Consider the following 19,292-nt stretch of genomic DNA (forward strand, 5'->3'; position numbering starts at 1 on the left):
AATCACCGCCGGGGCTCCGCAAGGTTCAATCCTGGGTCCGGTGTTGTGGGACGTCATGTATGACGGGGTGTTGAAACTAAAGTTTCCTGTAGGGGTTGTGATCGTCGGCTTTGCAGACGACATAACGCTAGAGGTTTACGGCGAGTCGATCGAAGAGGTCGAGTTGACGGCTGCGCATTGCATAAGGAAGGTCGAGGACTGGATGCGCTCCAGGAAACTGGAGCTTGCGCACCATAAGACGGAGGTCACGGTTGTGAACAACCGTAAATCAGAGCAACAGGCGGTGGTCAGAGTCGGAGACTGTACCATCACCTCAAAGCGATCGTTGAAGCTCTTGGGGGTTATGGTCGACGACAAGCTCACGTTCGGAATCCACGTCGACTATGCCTGTAAGAGGGCCTCATCGGCTATTGCAGCACTATCTCGTATGATGTCCAATAGCTCAGCGGTCTATGGCAGCAAGCGAAGACTTCTTGCCAGCGTGGTTTCGTCCATACTTAGGTATGGTGGGCCGGTATGGTCCAGAGCGCTAGGTACTAACAGTTACCGCGGTAAACTGGAAAGTACCTACAGGCTCATGTGCCTGAGAGTTGTGAGTGCGTATCGGACGGTGTCATACGATGCAATCTGTGTCTTGTCCGGCATGATGCCTATCAGCCATCGCCATCAAGGAGGACAGAGAGTTTTCCGACCACCGTGACACAAGGGGCATACGAGGCACCAGAAGGTCATTTTCGATGCTCCGTTGGCAGAGGGAATGGTCTAATTCCACAAAGGGCAGATGGACGCACCGACTTATACCGGAGATATCCGGCTGGGTCGGGAGGCGACACGGCGAGGTGACTTCCACCTGACACAGATCCTGTCAGGCCATGGTTGCTTCAGGCAATATCTGCACAGGCTCGGGCACGCGGGGTCCCCCATGTGTCCCGAATGCGTGGAAGAGGAGGAGACTGCAGAGCATGTCTTCTTCGTATGCCCCCGTTTCGTAAGAGCGAGGAGCAACATGATGGCTGTGAGCGGGCCTGGCACTACTCCGGACAATCTTGTCCGGAGGATGTGTGACGACCCGGACATCTGGAACGCGGCCTGTGCGGCCGCCTCCCAGATTGTCCTGGAGCTACAACGTGTGTGGCGGGTCAATCACCAACACGCCAGTGGTAGCTAACTACCAGTCTCCAGGTAGTTAGCTAGGAGGTTATAAGAGTGAAGAGGGTGCATCACGCACAAAAGCCACTTCCCGACGTAATACTTAACCGTCGTTCCGGGAAGACCAGGGCTGGAGACTGGAGGGGTTTTAGTGGGTCGGGACAGGGATCGGTAGGTGTCTGGGGGAGTGTAACTACCCCAGCATCTCTCCCCTAGTCTCATCCCCACACCCTGAGTTCTCTTCTCAGGTGTCTGTTTGCAGATTTCCCCGCCACCTTTGAAAAAAAAAAACACAGCTCGCTTTACACTGTATATTAGGGTGGGGAAAAGTTATATGGAAAAAACGAAACTTGATAGCAGAAAGCCAGAACCAATTTTTTTTGTTCTATTTGGAGCTCCAAACAACCCTAAATTTATCGGAAGTCGATTGGTTTTGTCTCCGCTTGGCGCATTGCATTTCAAATTTATATGGAGATTTGTATGGAAAAACCAACTTTTTTGCATTTTCCATTCTAAAGAGCTCGAAATGGCTCAAACCATAGGTTTCATAACTTCAAATGGTAGGTTTCTTGATGCCTGACAACTTGGCCGAAGACACTAAAGAGCTAGGGTGTCCCGAAAAAATACTAGAGCTGTTTAAAGTTGAGTATGTCGAAATTTATGCTGCAAATCATTTTTTCTGCCAACACTCTCAGTGCACCGGCGTCAGTCAGATTTCCATCAAAAGTAACCTCTGAAACACGTTGTAGGTAGATTCTTTCTACGCCTAGAATATTGACCTAAATGTTTTGCTTGATCCAGCTGAGTGTACAAACTCGTAACGATAGGTTACTTCTGATGGGAATCCTGCTGACGCCGGTACATTGGTAATGTTGGTAGGAAACAAGATTTCTGCATTTAAATCGACATACTCAACTTTGAACAGCTATAGCCCTTCTTAGGGACATTCTAGCTCTTCAATGTCCTCTGCAAAGTTGTTAGGCATCTAAAATACTATACTTTAACATAATGCAGTGCATTATTATTGAGCTCCCTAGAAAGGTAAATGCAAAAAAGTAGGTTTTCCCATATAAATTTTCATACAAATTTGAAATGCAATGCACCAAGCGAAGACAAAACCAATCGACTTCCGGTAAGTTTAGGGTTGTTTGAGGTCCCAACCAAAAAAACTTGGTTCTGGAAAATCATTCACTTTTTCCCACCCTACTGTATATGGAAATTTGTGAGAGTGTGAATCAAACTCGGTAGTTTTTTATTCTCTCTTTTAGATGACGGCTAACAAAGAAAAATCGAATACATCGCATCAATACAAACGCGCCTGGAGAACTCTATAAATAAGCAAAAAAGACAGGGGATCTTACGGATATTCGCACCCGCATTCGTAAATGCAGAACATCCGCATGAAAATTGGCATCCGCATCCGCATCTGCAGATTTCATAAATTACAATATCCACATCCACCGTTTTATGATCCTAGATCCATTTATAGAAATGTTAGAAGATATACACGCTTAAATTTAATTATCGAGAACTCAACAGCTGATAAAATCAGCAAACAAGTTTTCGGCAAAAAAAAATTAAGTACTTCGGCAAACGAAATACTTGCTGGTTCACAGTAGATCGATATAATCCCCGCGGGTGATGGGTGAATACAGTTCAACAGTTATACTTGAAGTTTTGGACGGTGAAGCTGTTAAATACGGTTAGAGAACAGATTAAGCTTTCATATGATATACAGTTTGTGCCAATGGTATATGTAGTTTATAAGTAATAAGGGTTTGATGGTATTTTTTCGAGGCAAAAATCGGTCTCTCATCGCGGGAAGAGGGTTAATATAATAAATTATTTCAGTTCTTCTTAGCTATTTAATTTGAAAAAGTTGTTCGAAATAAATGTTTAATATACTGCTTTCATTTTTCAGAATCTGTTCGCAAGAAATTTTTCAAAAGTGTTATTACAAGTTTAACCGACTTCTCTGAGCTTAATCCTACAAGTCCTGTTCAATTACTGGTTGAAACATTGAACTCGAAGAAAACTTTGCCAGTGGATACGCTACCAGTCATTTTACGTAATTTATCTGAATACTTACAATGTGTATCTATTGACAGCATCGGTGGTAATGTATGGTCGACGGCCGTGCAAGGAATTGATAGCCTATTTCGTCGAATTGTATTCATTCTTCCAAGTTTGGACGAAGCGGACAATTTATTGCACATCATGACATCTATTTTAAAGGTGCCACAGCTTTCGAAGGTACGTTAATAGTTTACTTGTTCCGATGTTGATCTTATGACGAAGAATTTAAAATATAATTTCACTTCAGAATGTTCTGGAACCGTTTTCTAAAATTTTGAGCTACGGAATTCAAAATCTCACCTTGACTCACAAAGTTCTAGTAGACTTATGCTATCTCAATATCCGAGCATTTTCTAAAGAGCGTGATAAACTGCAGCTGTGTAGGCAAATGGTGTTTGAACTAGTGCAAGCACTAAAATTCAAAACAAATATCCCAGATTGCAATCTTCTACTTTTGGTCGGAATTTTGCTGCAAGATGCTGGCGGTTCTATGCCCCCCGGAATAATTGAAGATTTACCAGATACGCCCCGTTCATACAGCTGCAACATAGCAGAATGTATGAGACAAACATATTTAAACGACATCATGGAGTTTCTAGCGGATTTTCATACTCTTAGCAAAATCAAGGTAGGTAATCAAAAGCATAATTCTTTTTTTTTTTCTTTGTAATAACTCAAAAAAAAAATCAATTACGAACCAAAAAAAATATATAGACAAAAACACAAATTGATCTATCTGGCGGTGTAATCTGGCCTTTCTCATACAAATTTTCTTATTTGTTCAAAAAGATTATTTCGGACACTTAAATTCTCAGATACAAATTTTCAGCCTGAATATCCTATCCTATCCTATTTTACCTATCAAACATTTACGAACATACAATACATAAGAACAATTTAGACGAATTATATGTTGTTGAGTAATAATATATTTGCACCAATGCGATACGATACGCAAATACATCCACACACATACAAACTCATATACACACATGTTAACATAACATACACACAAACAGCAGCCCACCATCAAGTGCTTGGTATGTACTGGCAAACGGGACGCCAAACACTTCATGGGAGGCCCTTGGTGCCTAGCTAGCAAGCCGGCCACAAAATCACGAGCGTACGGATGAAACAGCTGAGCCTGCTACGTGGCTCAGCAGCTGCTATAACAAGGAGCCTCTAAATCGTCGGACATCACCATCGTATCGGACCCCTGCGGCATCCCTCCCGGGAACGAAAGTTAGGTTGCGGAGAAGTCCAGTATATTACGATATGAACGACGAGCAGGTTCTCACTTTAAGAAGTTGTGCCAAGCTCAGACAAAACTGTAAGTGGTTGCCAAGGTAAACGGAGTGTTCTAGTGCAGTTGTTATGCTCCGGCTAGCATTGGCCAAAATCTGCAAAAGTATCGATACTTAAACATCGATAATTTTTTTATGGCCGTATCGCTACCAGGTTGATACCGAACGCGGAGCATCGATATCAGCTGTATCGATATTCTACCTGCTACATAAAACAGGTCTATGAAAGGCGGCCTGATTTGAAATATCGGGCAGCATAAAAGTTCTGGCATTTTATTCTTTATTGTCTGCCTTTCTACAAAAAAAAAATATTACGAGTCCCTGCAGTGTTGAGGAGATGACTTATTAAAGAAAGAAGATACAGTTCAACAATGTTAAGAATATTTTAAATAGGGAACAAGAAACATTCTGCAGTGCTCCAAAACGGTACAAGACATTGCTCTAATTCTAGTTAAGCTTTCGTTTTATTTTTAGAGTTATCTGTTTCACAAACAAATCACAATTTCTTGTGAAAATGTTGCATTTTGGTCTTTGAATTGATCACTTTTATATTCAAACATAGCAAAAACATTTTAGAACGTTATCTTTTCTACTCAATTTAGTCATTTTTTACGAGTTTTCATAAGAATTTGAGACAAAACCCTCGCATAAAAAGACTGCTGTATAATTATCGGAATACTAAGCCGTTCACCACAAAATGCTTGTCAGGTGAGTGACGCGTTGATTCCGATTTTGCTCTGCATAAACAGTATTGTGAATTGCGAAACAATTTTTCTCGCAAGAGGCAGGAAAACCATCTTAGAAGTGCGGATATATGCAATCTTTTGGTGTCTTTTACAAAAAGAGTCAAATTTCCGCGCTGTTTGTTTAAGACAACAGGCAATTGGTCGTATCCGCAATTCTCCGATTTTATAATTTCCCTTCAGTATCGAAAAAATATCGGGGCGAATGTATCGATCCACCTTAATATCAAAGTCAGTTGCATCGATAAAAAATACCGATATCCAGGTCCCGCGGTATCGATACCGAAGGTATCGATACGGTATCGGCCAATGCTAGCTCCGGCACGTTGGTCTACCGAAAGGTTCGTTCAGATAGTCGCCCTGGTAATTATTGAGCTGACGGGCCACAATCACCGATGGGGTAGGTGACTTCAACGCTTGGGCTGTTGGGTATGGAAAACGCTGCACAAACCAGAGGGGCCAGATATTGTTGGAAGCTTTGGCAATGTTCAACCTAGAAAAACCTAGTTTGACGCGATAACGAACTTCCCCGTGCAAAACGATGATAGGTTCTCCCAGCGGCTGATGCAACTCGTACGCACGGTACAGTCCTCCACGAGTATGGTCCAAGTTTTGTGGCCGTAGAGAACTACCGGTTGTAGATGGTCAACTTCGTGCGACCATCACCTTGCGGTAACCTCTTCGAGATTCCCCGACAAAGATGGAAAAAATCGTATCGCATAACAATCATTCGGGTATCGTTTCTGAACGTGCTATTCATAAGCTTCCAATCCCAGCAACCCATCGCTATTAAAAATAACACATTCTCGCGCATGCAAGAGACAACTTAGCGCATAAAAATACATGGTGGCTTTCTTTGATGATTTTGTTTCAGTATTGCTTGCTTTATACGGAACGAGCAACATATAGCGAGTGTTTCACGAAAGAATCCTAAACGATTGCACTCGAGCGATCGCAACGATTCTTTCAAATGTTAGTTGCTTGTAGTTGGAATTCGGTTACTCCACATCGTGCTTTCACTGTGATATTTCTCGATGATTCTTGGTGATTTCAAATATCACTACAATTTCCGTAAGCATTGATAATACCTACTAGCTCCGGCAAGCAAACATTTGAACGGAATCTAACGTTCATTTGGATTCATAATTTTGTATCACTGGCGATAATCTCTCAAAGATTCTCGCGATACTGTTAAATGCAAGTAAACTTGGATACAATAAATATTATCGTGTTTGAATCATTCAGTCTCCTTCTATAGTGTTCGGAGCACTTAGACGCGAAAAACAATCAGCAGCGTTTCTATGGAAAACTTGTACGCGAGTGAAAATAGTTGGACGATTCATGATGAATCAAAGAACACATTTGCATGGAATATTGCTGGTGAGTGAAAATTTCCATGCTTGTTCCCCGAAACTCGAACTACGCATATCATCCGATAATCTGCTATTGCTGATCTCGATCGATTGTGTCGTACGCCGATTTGAAGTCGATAAAAAGAAATTAATCCTGCCTTACATTGCCCCACGAACTCTTTTGCTAAAGCCTACGTGGAGTAAGAGCTACAGTACCGTAATGACCAAGATCAAAGACGTGTTGGCGCCTGCGGAGCGATCATCAGCGATGCTGGAGCGTATCTTCGGGAGACTCTCTCTACACCACGAGCCCAGTGGCTAACCTCCAGCTATCGAGTCCATGTCTAACGTTCCATTATCTCAGACACAGATCAAAGATAGTCGGTCAACCTACCCGACACGCATTTTGCGAGTGACGACAGTCGTTCCGAGGTAGAAGAGGAGGCAAGCGTCATGAATGAGGAGCTCATCGTGATCGCCAACTCCTTTAAGGTGAGCAAGGCACCAGAACTGGATGGAATCTCGAGCTTGTCCATCAAGTCAAACATATATGAGCGGGGGCCTAGTGTGGTTGGTAACGTCTCCGCCAACCACGCTCGACGCCTGGGTTCGAATCCCACCGCCGACATAGGTGTCGATGGTTGTGAGGTGGCGTGATCCACTCACAACCAACCCAACTGGTCTAGATTCAATCCTAGCCGACACCGGGAGATTTTCTGAGGCGAAAAATCTCTGGGATCACGCCTTCCATCGCATGAGGAAGTAAAGCCGTTGGCGCCGGTCCGTTAATAAACGGGTCGTGAGTTAGGGTCCTGGGTGTGGAGTTGCCTACCTGGGCGTCGGTGATTGGCCACAACAGTGGCGGAAATAGACCGACGGAAAAAAAGCGAGAATAAAAAAAAAAAAAGTCGAACATATAAGTGACACCCGGGCTGTTTTTGGCAGTTATTAAGAAGTACCTTTTCCCGGAGATATAAGAGCGACAGAAACTGGTCCTGCCAGTAAGGTATTTGAGAGAATAACACTGGACAAAAGCAGAAAATGTTGCCCCAAAGCTCAAAACAGTTGCCCTAAAAAAAAGTAGCTTTTTAACCATTCCTGTAAACTCTAGTGTCCCTAGTGTATACAGAATTACACTAAAATGCGGCAGAGTAATTGTTCACAGGATTCGTTGCGTCTACGTTGGCTTATGGGATAACTTGATTAAGCCTCTGAAAAAGTTATCTTCACCAGGGAAAGGTGCTTGAGATAATTACACTGGTCGACAAAAGCGAAAAAATGTTGCTCTATATCTCAAAATAGTTGCCCTAAAAAGATTATAGCTTTTTAACCATCCTAGTGAACTTCGGTGCCCCTAGTGTATGCAGAAATGCGTCAAAGTGCAGCATGATAATTGCTCGCCGGATTCGTCGCAACTACGTTGGCTTATGAGAAAACTCATGCAAGTTTCTAAAAAAAATTAAACAAAATTCACAAGAATGGATGAAAAGTCAAAATCTTCTATTTTTCAATTTGAGCTCTAGGGCAAAACCTGTGTTTACTAGTGTTATCCTCAACCGTCTGGTGAAATACACAGAGAATGGACCGGTCTGGCAAGTGAACTGTTTCGGAAGGAAGGTTCATGCTGGAAGCTATTCTCTCCGTCTCCAGGAGGGCTAAGATAGCACTTTAGCGCAAGAGAAGAACGATGATGGTGACGTGAAAAATACATTCAATAGCGTCAGCGGGGAGTTTATAGTAGTCGCGCTTAGGAGCCTCCACGTACCAGTGCATCGCCATTAGGAAGCATGTAGAGTGCTTCGACCAACGTAACACAAGGGGCATACAAGGTACCAGAAGATCAGATCAGAACAGAAGGTAGCGGGAATGGTCCATTTCCCCAAAGGGTAGATGGATACTTTGATTATTTCGGTGGTATCCGGATGGGTTGGTAGGCTTAATGAAGAAATGAACTTTCACATTACACAGCTTAGGCCATAGTTGTTTCAAGCAGTATCTACACAGGTTCGAGCGCGCGGGATGTCCCAAGAGCGTGGATCCGGAGGAAACCACTGAGCATGGGACCGGTTATCTCCAAATTTCGAGAGCTCGTTGTAAGTTGAATCCAAAGCCCAGCATCGACGGAATTCTGCTACTTTCAGCAGAATGACCAGGCATGAACGGATCCAGATGCGCCTTTCTCTCCAACAACTAACACATTGATACTAATAACACTGGTTAATTTAAACATTTAACACAAAATATTTGCTCAAATTTATTCACGTGACTACTTTTACAATTAATAATAACTTATAATTAAATGAATATAATAACTTATAAACTTATACTTATAATTAAATGAATAAATTAGCATGTGGTTCCACCACCCATGCTATTCGGTGATTGGAAAGAGACTGGCGCGCTGCCCTAGCAGCGCTATAATAGATAACGATCCTAGACGGGCCGTGCGATGTTATCTGGCAGCGGTCGGCGGTGGGATGAAGTTCGGGTTGACTGACTCTCTGCTGGCGACCTCTCATCAATCGGCTTATCGGTGGCATCTCTTTGGTGATCGATTCTCGCTCTAGAAGCGATCGGGTAAATTCCTTCGGCGATCGATGAGTTTATCGGTAGCATGTCTTCGGTCCTCGGTTCTAGACCCAGCTTCGATATCGCTCCAGCAGCGATCGGTGGCGGTGAGAAAATGATAGCGGCTGATAACACTCATCGTTTGCTCTGCAGTAGTCGATGTGGCTTGATCGGCTTCCCTTTGCAGCGGTGTGGCTCGTTCTGTGATATTGTTTTAGGTTTCTCGTTCTGCGATTTTAAAAGGGTTGTAGCGTTGGGGGTGCTTGCGAACATATACTTTGGGCTTTACAAATATTATAATTAACTACTCAGCAACATTGTAATTTAAAGGTTTTGTAAAAACATACAAAACACACAGTCATACGTCTTGTTGCAGATGGAATACTTTATTATAGTTATTTAAAATAAATACGAGCGAAAAAAAAACCCGCAGGCATTTAAAGCGGTTATTTTAGTTTCTTTTTACTTCACGACAGAATTTTAAAACTGGAGGATTATCGACAGGACTAAGTGAGGATACGCTGGGAGGTGTACTCAAAGGTGCTATAGCGCAGTATCTCGCACTAGAAATGTCGCGAGGTAATTCCAGAGACAATCGCACGGTCTCAAGGTATCTTCCATGGTTAAACAATGCACCATCTTCATTACAGCAAGGGTACCAATGGTATAGTTTCTATTATTCAATTTGATGAAATCCTTTATTTTTCAGACCCAAGGAGTTTACTGATTGTGTAGGCCATATGCGCCTATTATCGTGGTTACTAATGGGTTCGTTAACACACACAGCCCTAATGTCGAAACGAGGTGGCCAAATTGGTCAACACGGAGCCTCTGTACACTACCATCTTCACCATCCGGTTAACACAGTTTCGCAACCTGTACCGCAGGAATCCAGTTGTCACATCGCTGATCATATTCAAGTTATTTTTGCTGGTTTCGCAGAGCAGTCGAAAACATCTGTTTTGCATATGTCATCACTTTTCCATGCGTTTACATTATGTCAGCTTTGGACTGTGTACTTGGAACAGATTGCTTGTGTTGCCGCTCCGTCTACTGAATCACACAATATAACCATGGGCGTCTTATTCGAATTTTGGGCCAAAGTAACTCCCTGCATACTGCAACTTGTTTCTCACTCAAAGGTAAGCTGTTTCCAATGAAATTAACATTTAACATTCGCTCGAAAACTGAAGTTTTGCTTTTTCTTGAATAAATCTCGCGTAGCTTTTCAAAAGGACCTATGTAGATTCTCGCCTCTCTCACTCTGTTTCGTTAACTACAGCGTCATTATAAATGTTTTCCATGATTTCTTGCACAAATCGAAGGATTATAATAGTGTTTAGCTTATTATGCAAATAATGTTATGAAAAATCTAAAAATAACTAAGGTTGTAATTAAAAAGCAAGTAAACATATTGATGTTCGTTTGGCTCAGATTTTAGTGATATTTTTTTACAGGGGAGCGCCGATCGTTTGTTTTCTTCCGGCTTTGACAAGATTTTCTAATTTCATAGCGGTAAAACTGTGTCCAAGAAAATAAACTTTGCTGTTCTGTCTTGCTGCTGAGGTCAATAATTAATGTACAGTGCCTCCACAGTTATGGGTCAGCTACAATTATGGGTCACTTTTACGCAATTCGTCTATTCTCACGAAACTGAACAATTTTCATTAGCAGTGGTATTTTTTGTAACTCACTTGTAACCTCATTTATACGATTAAAATAATTTAAAGTTGAAAATATTACTAAAAACTATAATTCTGCTCGGTGCGATAAGTGAAGTGACCCATAATTGTAGTAATGTTACATTTTATGGTGCATAATTGTGGGTCAGTCCATATTTTGGCTATTTTTATTACTTTTACTTGATAATGCATCAAGACTGTATAAAACAACTTAATATCAAGCTTTTACAACAATAAAATAACTAGCGTTATGTATTTTAACGATTTTATAGACTAAATGATTTTGAATGCCAAAAGTGACCCATAATTGTGTCTTTTGCTTTGTAAGTGAAATTTTTCTTCCCAACCGATTTACATGCATCAACTGCTGTAAAACTAATTGTTGATCGAAAGTATACATCAGAACACAGAGATGATGATAATGATGATGATGGTCCCGCCACATACCCCTACAGAGGTTTAAGCTGGACGATTTATCTATATATAATTAATATAGTCACATTTAAATCAGTTATACAAAAAAAAACGAACTGATTTTGCCTCCAGATATAAACTTCTTTAAAAACTGTTTACTTGATTCACATCAGTAAAAATGTGAAGAGCTATAGAGCTACGCAAAACTAGCACAGGGTTTTTATGACCTTCAGCCAGACTAACCACAACTACTTCATGATTTTTCTCTAAGCATTGTTAAAGAATTTATTTATATCTGAATTCAGCGCGCGAGGCTCAAACTTATGTAGTCACTTTCTATTATTTTTTAAAGCTACAACATAAAGGAAAAAAATCCATCATCACCACCGTGATGAACGAAGTAGTTTTTGTTATTACATTACATACTAAAAAAGATCTAATATAAAATAAGAATAAAATTTTACAACACAATCAGATCCGTTCGTAAAAACTTCGTCAGTTACGTGCTTCAATAATACTACAAGGTATACAGCCCTAGGGTTGTATGAAATGGTGACGTGGGACTGAACGCTGTAATTAGGGGATTTTTTGTTACAAAAAATACAGAGTCTGCAGACAGAATCAATGTGTTTGCTCAGCGACTGTACGTATTTTTAATTTCAGCCTCCCCTGGAAATCTATTTTTGAAATATATTCAACAACACTCGAAAGAATAATGTTCATATTTGGCGACATAATGCCTGTAGTATTTTTTTGTGCAAACAAATTGACAAGTATTTGACAAGGCACAAGCATATCGTGCTTGTTGAAGAAGCACCAAGAATTTCTCGTAATGCGTCAAAGTTAGAATTAACTCTATATCCTCAAAAACCAAATCTAATAATACTTACGTTATCATAATGAATGGTTTTGTCTTATTTAGCTCTGATTAAATCAAATTTATAATTTGGATCTTACTTTCAAAATAATATGGAAGCCCTTACAAAGGTTCATTAATTGGCAAACATAGGAAGATATGTTAAACAAAATTATTAACAAGTTCTAGCAGTTTTTTGCTTGTCAATTTTTTTTCATTTGCCTACAATTACATTCGCTTTATTACGAACGTTTATTATGGAAAAGTTTAAAATAATAATAATATATCATCCAACAATTTTAAAATGTGAACAAAGATTCAGAATGAATCTTAGTAAATGGACCAAAAATTTACAAGCATTCGCCGGCTCTTACTTTTCTATAAATTTGTAAATTTGGAAATTCACTCTTTTGATACTATCCGGTCATGATTATTTAGTGAATATCGAAGATAAAATTAAATAAATATCCGTTGCAAAAATTTACAATTCTTGTTGAGTAATTCATAGTAATCGTATTTATGAGATAAACTTTCAATCACCATCAACAGCAGCATTACAGTTTTTTTTCCGATTGCACACGTATAGAAATGTACGAACAAAAGTGTACCACTGCAATACGAATAATACCGCTGCAGTACGAATAGAAGTGTACCGCTGAAATGTACGAATAGAAGAGTACCGCTGCAATCATAGACGACGAGAGACCTGCGGTTCTTTACTCCACTGGTACTGTTGCTTTTACCGGCATGTTTTCTTTCAAGACATCAGTTTTTATTAGGTTTTGAAAGCAGGTTTAGAAATTGTTCAAGAATGGGGATTGCTTCAAACTTTTTGGAAAACTTTTACCTTCGAGACATCATATTAGTCTAAGCTCATAGAAGTAAAAACAAATTGACCTATTGGGACGGGGAGACTCTGTTTATTTTTATTTCGATATTGATACAGAGAATATCACAGGGAACGGATGGTGTCCATTCATGTCGTCTATGCTAGGATTGCCCGCATGTAATTGGTTCATTATTCGCGTAAATTTGTTATTGAAACCTTTTATCAATTTTACCGCTTAGCAATGAAATTGGAGTGATAACTAGCATATTACATAATTGTTATACATTTTATCTATCCAACAACATATTGGTTATCGTTATCCATCATGTGATTATGCTGTTATTAACGTTTGAAATCTGACGCAACATTTGCCAGTTTCATTTCAAATTTTACAGAATGCATCCCAGTATAGTAAACAAAGACGTAGTCCCACGTCAAAACAGTAAATAAATAGATAGGTTCCAAAAATAAATAGTTCATCCTAAATAAATCCGTTGTTGATTTCGTCATATAGATAGTAAAACATTCGTAGTTGATAATTTATACAATTTTATATCCATTTTCGAAAATTCAGACAACACGTTGACTGACCCATAATTGTAGAGGGACTGTATATGGTGAATACTTTTTTTTACAAAAATTGGACCTTTCATCGACAAGCAAAGTGATAAGGGCATCTTCAGCGGTAGTCTATTTTTGGAACAACTTTATACTAGATTTACACCAGCGAAACCTAAATAGAACATGCAAATATAGACCAACTTTTCGTTCTCCGCACTGGTGTTGTATATCTTGTTGTTTTAAACCGCTGACATCTGTCACACTGTCAACAATTCAATACCCCATGCTATCAGTTAATGAGACTTGTTATAATAAAAAGCACTCAATATTTCACAAACGGAAATTCGATAATTTTTACGCACATTAAACGATTACTTTGGCAAGACACTTCATATCCACAAGACTTTATGGATTTGACGGTTTGACCCGAGCATCAGTGATATTTCTCAAGATGGATTGGTATGATCGAAAAATTTCTGCTACAAGTAGGTAGGGCTTCGGAGGATAGCGAAAAATATTTGATCGCGTAGATGTTCATGTTCATCTTCCGTTTTCGTCTCATCAATCTTTCAAAATATTGCAGTTCTTCAAACTTGCGTCGGGTTTCAAGATATTGAAACAAGCCTGGGGTGGCATTGCGCGGCTCGATTCGAACGATTTTCGCTATTTTCGAGTAGGTCATATACTGGCAGTTATGCTTCAAGCTTAAAAGGAGCTGTCATTGTCATTCGGTCGGTGTTAAGTCAGACCGGGCCAAGTCGCAAAATTGGAAAAAACGAGTCAATGATGGCATTGAATCAAGATTTACTTAAGCTACATCACACAACAACCAGAGTTGGTTATTCCCTCAAATAGCAAACTTACTTATTTTTTTTCTGAATGATCAAAAGCAATCATAGTGTGCAGTCAGAACGAACCAAGTGTTAGGTTATTGGCAACTACAACCCAGTCACATGTAGGTAAAAATCAGCAAATAGACGAATATTCAAGCGATATTTTGGATTTCCCTTTATTAGAGGATACTTTCTTCCATCATTCATCGGAAACATGTATGTTTTACACACAGAAATGTACTTGAATGTATTTTTTGACGAATTTTGCTATCGCTACGCTGACCATATATAATACTTTATAGTATTCAGACAGAGTGGACCATATGCCAAGCAGAAAAAAGTTGTAATTACCGGAATTATTTGCATTGGTTTGAAGTCAGCATAAGTTGATTTCAAAGCTGCCCGGCACCTTATAAAAAAGTTCCAGAACCCGTTAGCCAAACGAGTATACTTTACCAGTAAAAAAAAAGTGTAAATGGTCCACTATGATTGAACATATAACTATAAAATGTAAGTCTTTGGTGTGAGTAACACAAAAATTTTCATTTTTAAAAACAAGTTCTGATTATAATAGTAATTCTGACCTCAGGAATAACGATTCTACCAAGGAATCATATCCTAAAAAGGTTGATAAAAATGATAATAAAGTGAGAGAGGATGGTTGCGAAAACATCCATTGAGTTTGTTCAATTATATTTTATATAACTTGTATTATTTTTGGTGCTAAAGAAGCAAAAAATAAAATTTTAAAACTGTTAAACTGTTCGATTGATTGGCTATAAATATTTTTTTCAATTGATCAGTCACAATTAACCAACTCATTTCATATCATTCTTTTGTTTAGTCAGAGTGGACCAACGTCACCTAGTCAGTTATGTTACCGGTCATTGTCGAGTTCATAACGCTGTTTTTCTTAATTGTCACTTTATATAATACCGTCAAAGAGTAACTCTAGCTCATAATACCAAAATTACGCGGAAATATGAAAATCTTCAAAATTCACAGAGTAGTAAACTTCAAACTCGTTTTTCTCGAAATAATCAAAATGTCACTTGGTCCGGTCTGACTTAACACCGACCATTTATCCTGCGGCTCATCTAACTCGCAAAGTCGAAAAAATACGAAAAACGAAACATAACGCCCCCAGTGATCATTTAGTTTTGTTCGAGTTGCTCGAAACGAAATTCGCAATGTCACCCCAGCATTTTGAACGTTTTCAGTTCAGTGTCTTCGAGGAACATTTTTCTGGCCTCTTAAGGTCTCCTCTAGTACCACTACATTTGAGGCGATTAACAAATAGCCAACATATTTGTCATCCTGGTAGCTGATGGTTGCAAACCAAGTAGTTGAACCCTGGGAGGGAGAAACGAATACAACACTCAAAACAGAGAACACGGACATGCGTCGTTTTTTGATAGCGTGTAGCAATCTTCTTGCTGTAACGCATGCATGACTCAAACGAAGTTTTTATTAACATCAGGAATACTGAATGTGCAAATTTGTCTGTAGAACACAAATTTTTAGAGTCTGCGTTTTTCCGATTTGCCGTTATATAAAAGTTTCTTCAGAATTTTAATTTTATATATATTTGCGCAGACATTCTAAAAATGTGTACGAGCGCGTAACCTGTGAGGCAGGTTTTTCAGGGTTTCATGCAGTTTCAAAAATTGTACAGTCCTACATCTCACTATTTTGTTAAACGAGAATCAACATTCGGCCGTGATGAATTGTGTTCGAAATAGTAACCAAAGCCTTAAATCTAGAAAAAACGCAAGTTTAAAAATCGAAGTTCGCTAACATGATTATTACTTAAATCTTATGAAATTTATTATTTTACGTAAAAATAAATCGAAATATTTTGTAAAACGACGATAAATACAAAAACTGTTTGCGATAAATATTTTTCCAAGTAACGCGATACCGTTCAGTTATAACAATACTGTTTACAAAAAAACGCTTTTTTTCACTTGGTTCAAATTGACAGTCAGTGACAGCTCATTCTGGTTCATTTTGACACTCATATAGCTTTGTATCCGTTTCTCCCTCCCAGGTTGAACCTACGGTTATCCCAAAAAAAAAATTACATCAAAAAAACCTTGAAAGTTGCTGTAATTGTACAGGTACATAGTTATACCATAATTAAACTACGTTTTTCTATGTAAATACATCAATATTACATTAAATATCATTGTCCAGAACAATAAAAAATATTGTCCGTTTACTGTTCTCACCGCAAAATACATCGTAATTTTTTTTTTGGGATAGACTTTCGGAATTCCCCCTTTTGCTGGTCAGTTTCCAAAAACAACAAACCTGTTTATATTCTTCTTCAAAAAAGCCACAAAAATGAATTGCCATAATAGTGAATTGTCATGAAAAATCTTTGTTTTGTTTATTCCCCAACACTCACAGTGTACAAAGGGTTTTAGAATGATCTATTTCTTGTTCCAAAAAGTGACAAAAATAGACCAAAGCGTATACCAGTTTCAATTTTTTTCAATTTAGATCTGGCATAAAACAAAATTTACATCACCGGTGCAGCAGTGAATTTGAGTTTGTTCCAAAAATTAGAACAAAATAACGATTTGGACCACCGCTGAAGATGCCCTAATAGTATTGATTTTGCTTGTATATATCCAGAGACGTCTCGTATATCTGTTAAAACTGTTCATAGGACAGGTAGACAATCTCAGAAAAATGTGAACTCTTCTTTCACATTTGTATCTGAACCAACCGTCGTTCAAACAATTCTCTGTACCTTCAAGTGCGACAGGTCAGACGAAGTCAGTTATGTCCACCGCTACTAAAGCGACGCCTTGCGTCAAAATGACGTTAAAGGTTCAAATCCTTTGTTGGCGAATACCAGGCTGGTTTTCGACATGGGCCTTCCACGACGGATCAAATCTACACCCTGCGACAGATCCTCGATAAGTTCCGGGAGTACAACTTACCGACTCACCATCTGTTTGTGGATTTCAGGGCGGCATACGACTCAGTGAAAAGAAACGAGCTGTGGCAGATCATGCCTGAACAAGGTTTCCCTACGAAACTAATTAAGCTGAGTCGTATGACGTTGGAGAGATCGAAATCGTGCGTGCGGATAGCTGGCGAGACATCAGCCGCGTTCGTAACGTTGGATGGACTGAAGCAGGGGGATGCGCTCTCCAACTTCCTGTTCAATATCGCTCTTGAAGGTGCAGTACGAAAAGCAAACGTGGAAAGAAACGGTAGGATCATCACCAAACAAGTTCTGATTATAATAGTGATTCTGACCTCAGGAATAACGATTCTACCAAGGAATCATATCCTTAAAAGGTTGATAAAAATGATAATAAAGTGAGAGAGGATGGTTGCGAAAACATCCATTGAGTTCGTTCAATTATCTTATATATAAAATAAAGTTACATATGTGCGACCGCCCATAACTTTACAACGGAGCGTCTGATTTGAGCTGGCTTTGTTTTGTTGTGTTCGTCTTTGTCCAAAGCAAAATGTTACGGTGAGAAAACTCGGGAAATTCAAAGAAAAATGGTAAAATTCACGAAAATAGAATTTCCATACAACAATGAAATGAGATTGCAGAAGGCGCAATGAACAACAATAATATGACAGCAATTTAGAACAGGTGACTCTCGACAGTTATTTTGAAATCATTCTTTAAAAGCTACCACCGAAAATTAGGATACAAATAAAAGTACGCTCAACTGGTGGCTACCGTCACGGCGATCGGTTGAACTGTCTAAACATATAAAAATGCAGCTCTGTTTGTCTGATCCATATAGGCTTGGAAACTACTGAACCGATCGGCGTGAAAATTTGTATATAGGGGTTTTAGGGGCCAAGGAAGGTGACTAAGATAGTTCGAGACCCCTCCCTCTTCTGGAAGGGAGGGGTCCCATACAAATGAAACACAAATTTCTGCACATCTCGAAAACTGACCAAGCAAATGCAACCAAATTTGGCGTATGGATGTCTTCAGGGGTAACAAATATGTCCATTATGCTTTGACACCCCTCCCCTTCTGGAAGTAAGGGGTTCCAAACAAATTAAACTCAAATTTCTTCACATCTCGAGAACTAACCAAGTAAATGGAACAAATTTGGCTGGTGAATATTTTTAGGTGTAACAAATATATTCATAATTTGAAACCCCTCCTTCTTCTGTAAGGGTGGGATTTCCTACAAATGAAACTCGAATTTTTTCACAACTCCAGAAATAATCGAGTAAATGGAACCAAATTAGGCATGTGGAGGATTTTGGAGGCAAAAATATTTTAATGGTGGTTCAATACCCCTCCCATTCTGGATGGGAGGGCTCTTATACAAATCAAACATAGCTTCTATGGTGGTTCGATACTCCTCCGAACTCTGGAAGGGGAGGCAGGTCTCCCATACACAGAAATTTCTCCGGAAAACAGCCTACAAGGATCGGCAAAGGGGCCAAAACTCGACTCTAGACGCCATTTATAAATTAAGGATGGAAACTTCTGGTTTCTAATATGAGTATTCCCGGAATCGTATTGGTGCACTAAGGCCACAAGTCGACCTCAGACAACATTTTGAATTGTAAGATGGCAACTTCCGGTTTCTGGAAAACAGCCGAAAATGACGGAATCTTACTTAATATGACTATTTCCGTAATCGAGATGATGCATAGAAGCCGAGCATTTATCCTTATTTTGAATTCAAAGATAACCACTTCCAGTTTCTGGAAAACAACAAAATGACTAAATATCACCCAATATGGGTATTTCCGGAATCAGATTGATGCCAGAAAAAACAGCTGAAAATTATCGAATACCACTCAATATGGATATTTACTAGAGTGGGGAATCGTTTTATGGAAAAAACGAAACTTGATAGCAGAAAGCCAGATCCAAGTTTCTTTTGTTATATTTGAGACCCCAAACAATCCTAAATTTATCG

At 39.4% G+C, this 19,292-nt stretch overlaps 1 protein-coding gene across 12 annotated transcripts in view; it reads left to right on the forward strand.

Moving 5' to 3' along the window:
- Nucleotides 1-19,292, forward strand: part of LOC129723881 (protein unc-79 homolog) — a 119,420-nt gene that overhangs the window by 90,354 nt on the left and 9,774 nt on the right. For 9 of the 12 annotated variants that reach the window (XM_055678354.1, XM_055678365.1, XM_055678358.1 and 6 more), the window contains 4 exons: nt 3,071-3,402; nt 3,473-3,853; nt 9,648-9,847; nt 9,902-10,334. In XM_055678354.1, the coding sequence (XP_055534329.1) occupies nt 3,071-3,402; nt 3,473-3,853; nt 9,648-9,847; nt 9,902-10,334 (1,346 nt within the window). Of the gene's footprint in view, nt 1-3,070; nt 3,403-3,472; nt 3,854-9,647; nt 9,848-9,901; nt 10,335-10,416; nt 10,626-19,292 lie in introns of those variants that run through there. The other 3 variants (XM_055678355.1, XM_055678366.1, XM_055678363.1) reach the window with 2 other exon arrangements.

This window comes from Wyeomyia smithii, chromosome 2 (assembly GCF_029784165.1).
Source record: "Wyeomyia smithii strain HCP4-BCI-WySm-NY-G18 chromosome 2, ASM2978416v1, whole genome shotgun sequence".
Classification (NCBI taxonomy): Eukaryota; Metazoa; Arthropoda; class Insecta; order Diptera; family Culicidae; genus Wyeomyia; species Wyeomyia smithii.